Here is a 5,265-nt window from a genome sequence, read left to right on the forward strand (position 1 = left end):
AATTGTTTAAGTTTACTGAGAAAAATAAAACACTTTAAAAAATTATCTAGCCAGGTGCCAGTGGCTTACGCCTATAATCCTAGCTACTCAGGAGGCTAAGATCTGAGGATCACGATTCAAAGCCAGCCCAGGAAGGAAAGTCTGAGAGACTCATCTCCAATTAACTACTTTAGAAAACTGGAAGTGGCACTGTGGCTCAATTGGTAGAGTGCTCACCTTGAACTGAAGAGCTGAGGGACAGCACCCAGATTCAGAGTTCAAGCCCCATGACCAAAAAAAAAAAAATCATATCCATTATTGGCATGAACATTGGAGGAGGTTGAAGGTTGAAGAAATATCCAGTGAACATATGACATCTTACAAGGTTTTACATTCAAATGTTCTTGACTTAGGGATCATTGAATCTTTTTTTTCCAGTCCTCCAACACCTGACATACATCCCAAGGAACAGACAATATGGCAGCCAATATAAAGACCAGTAAGTCTCATGTCATCTTCAAGAAGGTCTCCAGGGACAAATCGGTAAGTGACACAAAAGTGAGTGACTTGATGGGAATCATTGTAAAAATCAACACATTGGGCTTTTTCAAGTGTAGATAGGATCAATATCAGAGCACTGTGAGGTCTGGGGAAGTTCTAGGTTTCGTTTCATTTCATATCATACCAATCTCTGAGTGGGACAAGAAGGAAGGAGTGAACTGCATACACACACCTTCTCTTCAACCTCAGCCAAACTTTGATCCTGCACCTTCAGTCTTCTGGTCTCTAGGGATCTATGCTCCCAGCCTAACTTTATTTCTTTTCCTTTCCATCCTTGAACCCATGACTGTCTTGTTAAAACCTGTGGCTTATTTGGCTCTTTGTCAGTCATGTCACCAGCCTGGGGAAAGCCTATGGACTGGATGGATGTGACACTTCTCTTTCTGTGCACCTGCCCCAACATACAAGATATCAGACCTCAGATGGATCTTCAGGATCACTGGACAAGGGAATGTGTCTACCATTCTCCACTGTGGCCTACATACTGGGCAGGGATGATGCCTGTTGGGAAGCCTTTTGGATGGGCCAGATGTGGCTCTGGACTTGCTGGCATGGGAAAACTAATGGAGACCTGATGGAGGCCCCTTCCCCAGTCTGTGGATGAGGCCTCCTGACTCCATTTGAAGGCTTCTGTGGGTCAGTTATCTAGCTCAGCATCATTCAATGCAAGCAGTAGGGAGAGAGAGAGAGATTTTTGTCAGTCATGGGGCCTGAACTCTGGGCCTGAGCACTGTCCCTCAGCTCTTCAACTCAAGGCTAGTGCTCTACAACTTGAGCCAGTGCACCACTTCCAGCTTTTTCTGCTTATGTGGTGTTGAGGAATCGAACCCATGCATGCAAAGCATGCATTCTACCACTGAGCCACTTCCCCAGCCCCTGAAAGCAGTATATTAGGTTAACTTTTCTACTAGCACTATTAAAAAAAAAATAAGACTAGAACCAGGTTCATGCCTGTACTCCTAACTACTCAGGAAGCTGAGATCTGAGGATTGCAGTTTGAAGCCAGCCTGAGCAGAAAAGTCCCCATGAGACTCCTATCTCCAATAAACTAAAAAAAGCTGGAAGCGGTGCTGTGGCTAAAGTGGTAGAGCTCTAACCTTGAGCACAGAGAGGCCCAGGGATAGCACCCAGGCCCTGAGTTCAAGCCCCAGGACCAGCAAAAAAGTAAGAATAGGGGTTGGAGGCAGTACAACACTAGCCAGTGAGTGAAAACATCACATGTTGAGTTCAAAACCGAGTCTCAGACAAGAAGAATAAACAGGTAATACTAAAGCTGTATTTTATGTAACCCAGTATAAAATTAACCTTTCACGAGGTGAGCATTATAAAAGTAATTGATGACATTTCATTTCATTTCTGTGCCACTACTGGGGCTTGAACTCAGGGCCTGGCACTTTTTCTTAGCCTTTTTGTTTTCTTTTCTCAAGGCTGGTATTTTACCACTTGAGCCACACCTCCACTTCCATTCAGGACATACTTCACATCCCATTTTCTAAGCTGTGGAAATAGGTTGTATTTTACATTAATAGCACATGTCAGTTTGCAATATCTATCTGGCCACTGTCCTATCCTCCCAGTGTCCAGCACTATGACACTTGTCAGTGTGGATCTGGCCTCATGCTGATTTCAGAAGCCCAGGCTGGGCCCACAGAAATTCTCTAATCATTCTGGTGCCATCCACCAGATCCGGGCTTCACACATTCTTTTCACTCTCTCTACCTAGCTGTGAAGTATCACCGTTTTCAAGTACTCCAAGTCTTTGTTCTGGATGCACGTCAACCTGCCATCTGCCAAATTCCTCTCCCACCTGTGTCTGTCCACCCTACTTCAACCCACTCATCTTCTTATAGAAGAGGACAGAAATGGTTGGGATTTTCTATGATCCACCCTCCCCCCTGCTGATCCCTAACTAGATGTTCTTTCAATAAAAAAAAATTCGTTTTTTTTTTTCTATACTTTGTAGTCACCAGTGATCGATATCAAATATTATGAACAGCACACGCTGTGCACTCCAGGACAGAGAGATGTGCTCTTCCACTGTTCCTCTATGGTCGCCACTCTGCCTTCTGGGATTTCTTCCTTCCTAGGCTGGTGGCAAGGGAGTTGCCCCAGCTCCCGGTGTCTCGCTTGAGGGCATGCAGAAGGAAGAGACTGTGCTTTCTAGGATCTCGCTCTAAATGTTTTTTTATTGGTATAAAGGTGATGTACAGAGAGGTTGCAGTTATATGTCAGGTAAATCTTCTTTCTTTTTGGACAGTGTCACTCCTTTCCTCACTCTTTCCCTCCTGTCCCCACTCACAAGTTGTATAATTTTCCACAATGTCTTGTGGGTACCACTGTTGCATTTGTTCACTATTTGTCCCATACCCTCCCATAGACAGATAAATGAACAAGCAAAACAAAAACCAAAGAAAACAAAAACAAAAGACCTCTTGTTTCCATTTCCTGGAGTTCTTTTCAATATGTGTTAGATTTTTCTGAAATTGCAAATTTATTAAATCTTTAAAAATCATAATCACAAGAGTTTTCTTTTTCTTTCTTTCTTTTTTGCCAGTCCTGGGGCTTGCACTCAGAGCTTGGGTACTGTCCCTGAGCTTCTTTTGCTCAAGGCTAGCACTCTACCACTTGAGTCACAGCACCACTTCTGGCTTTTTCTGTTTATATGGTACTGAGAAATGGAACCCAGGGCTACATGCATGCGAGGCAAGCGCTCTACCACTGAGCCACATTCCAAGCCCCCACAGAGTTTTCTACTTAACCATTTGCCCATTTGATATATATTATTTTATATGATCAGAGCCTTTGTGTTTCTTCTTTGTGTTTCTAGGATGTCTTTTAAGGACTAGAAAACCATTCTTAAAAGCCCCCAAACTGAGCCAGCCATAAACCAGGGCTAGTTCAGAATTGGGTCAGACTAATCAAGACTCAATAGCTTGTGCTAGCCACCAGTGCTGGGCTTGCCCTCCCTTCCCTAACACATCTCTGGAGGAGAGTGTACTTGGTATGATCACCGTGACTTATTCAGGTAGAAGGGGTGCATGTGGGGTGGTGCCCAGCAAGCCCTTACAATCTCACATCAAGTCACCTGCCTCTCCATCTGCCTATTTCTTAGAGTACAATGGAAGAGGTGCTTTTCCTCCAGGGGTCACCACTGTTTGATCTGTGGCTTTCATAGCTTGGGAGCCTCAGCCATCAACCCCTGCCAGCTTGAGCTGTTCAGTTCTTTGTGAGGTCTTTGTCAGGGTGAAAACAAGTCAGACCTCCTTCACCTCCTCAGCCACACCCCTGTTCCTCACAGCCAGGGCTGGAGAGGAAACAAACATTCCCAATGGCCATCTGCCTTCTTCTCTTCCCTTCCCCTGCCTCTCTTCACTTCTCCCTCCTCTTAACCACAAAGAGGCTGCCTATTGGACTTCCTCTGGTCAACCTACTTCCACTCTACTGCTAAGATGATCTAAGTCTTGTTCTCCCTTGTAGAAAGGGGTCAGTGCCTATCTCGGAGTCGTAGTGAAGGTGAGATGAAGCAGAGTCCTTTATGCAGCACTGGATGAGCTAAGCTTAGGTCTTTCATTGCCTCCTGTTTATAATGCTTCCATATCTTCCTAGATGCTGTGGGCTCAGACTCTTAAAGACCCATCCGTCTGCATCCCCATCTGGTGGCCATGCACTGTAGAAGAAGCCATAGGCAATTCCAGAGACACCATCTTTGCTCTGGGCCTTGAGTACTGCTTACTCTCTGCCTCGGTCTCTTTCCTTTAGAAGGAAGCGCTTCTAGCTGGGCACTGGTGGCTCATGCCTGTAATCCTAGCTACTCAGGAGGCTGAGATCGTACGATCACGGTTGGAACCAGCCCAGGCAGGAAAGCTTGCGAGACTCTTATCTCCATGTAACTATCATAAAGCTAGAAGTGGAGCTGTGCCTCAAGTGATAGAGCACTAGCCTTGAGCATAAATAAAAGCTCAGAGACAGCACTCAGACCCTGAATTCAAGCCTTAGGACTGACACCAAAACAAACAAAAGAAGGGAAGGAAGGAAGGAAGGAAGGAAGGAAGGAAGGAAGGAAGGAAGGAAGGAAGGAAGGAGCTTCCTTTTCCTGGCAAGCACTGACTGAATCCCTTTGATCCAGACACTCTCCTGGACACTGAAGGTTGAAAAGGTCATGGAAGACTGGATTCTTACCTCTAGGTGCTTGCAGTCTGTGGTTGAAGCAGTGGGGAAGCAGCCCAGCCCCTCCAATAGGTGAAGAGATCTTGGCTACCAGGGGCATGGGGCAGGCAGGATGATAGCCAAGTCAAAGACCTGGTTGTTCCTTCCCATCCAGCTTTGCCCCCTCCCGCCCCAGGGCATGGGTTCAGGTTCATTCATGCCCAGCTTAGCCAGTGAGATTTCAGTGACTACTCCTGAACTCTTTGCTTAATGCAGAATTCTCTGAAATGAGCCAAAGGAATTTTTCACCCCACAGCTAGGAAAAGAGCTTCCAATGCTAACAGATGGTGGGAGGCCCATTTATCTAGATGCAACTTAATCCTAAAGTGTCAATTAACTTAGCAAGTTGTCCTGATTCATATAAGACCGGGGCTTCGGGCTGGGAAGTTGGCTCAGTGGTAGAGCGCTTGCCTTGCATGCCTGAAGCCCTGGGTTCGATTCCTCAGCACCACATAAGCAAAAAGAAAAAACCCAGAAGTGTCGCTGTGACTCAAGTGGTAGAGCGCTAGCCTTGAGCTG

The 5,265-nt window shown here is 45.8% G+C and overlaps 1 protein-coding gene across 1 annotated transcript in view; it reads left to right on the forward strand.

The window, feature by feature from the left end:
• Positions 1 to 456: 456 nt before the first annotated feature.
• The window catches only part of Sag (S-antigen; retina and pineal gland (arrestin)), a 31,978-nt gene continuing 27,169 nt past the window's right edge, over positions 457 to 5,265 (forward strand). Inside the window, exons 1-3 of the mRNA XM_013022640.1 lie at positions 457 to 522; positions 4,018 to 4,053; positions 4,147 to 4,225. Of these exons, the coding sequence (XP_012878094.1) occupies positions 457 to 522; positions 4,018 to 4,053; positions 4,147 to 4,225 (181 nt within the window). The remainder of the gene's footprint in view (positions 523 to 4,017; positions 4,054 to 4,146; positions 4,226 to 5,265) is intronic.

Source organism: Dipodomys ordii, unplaced genomic scaffold, assembly GCF_000151885.1.
Source record: "Dipodomys ordii isolate 6190 unplaced genomic scaffold, Dord_2.0 Scaffold1, whole genome shotgun sequence".
NCBI classification, from domain to species: Eukaryota; Metazoa; Chordata; class Mammalia; order Rodentia; family Heteromyidae; genus Dipodomys; species Dipodomys ordii.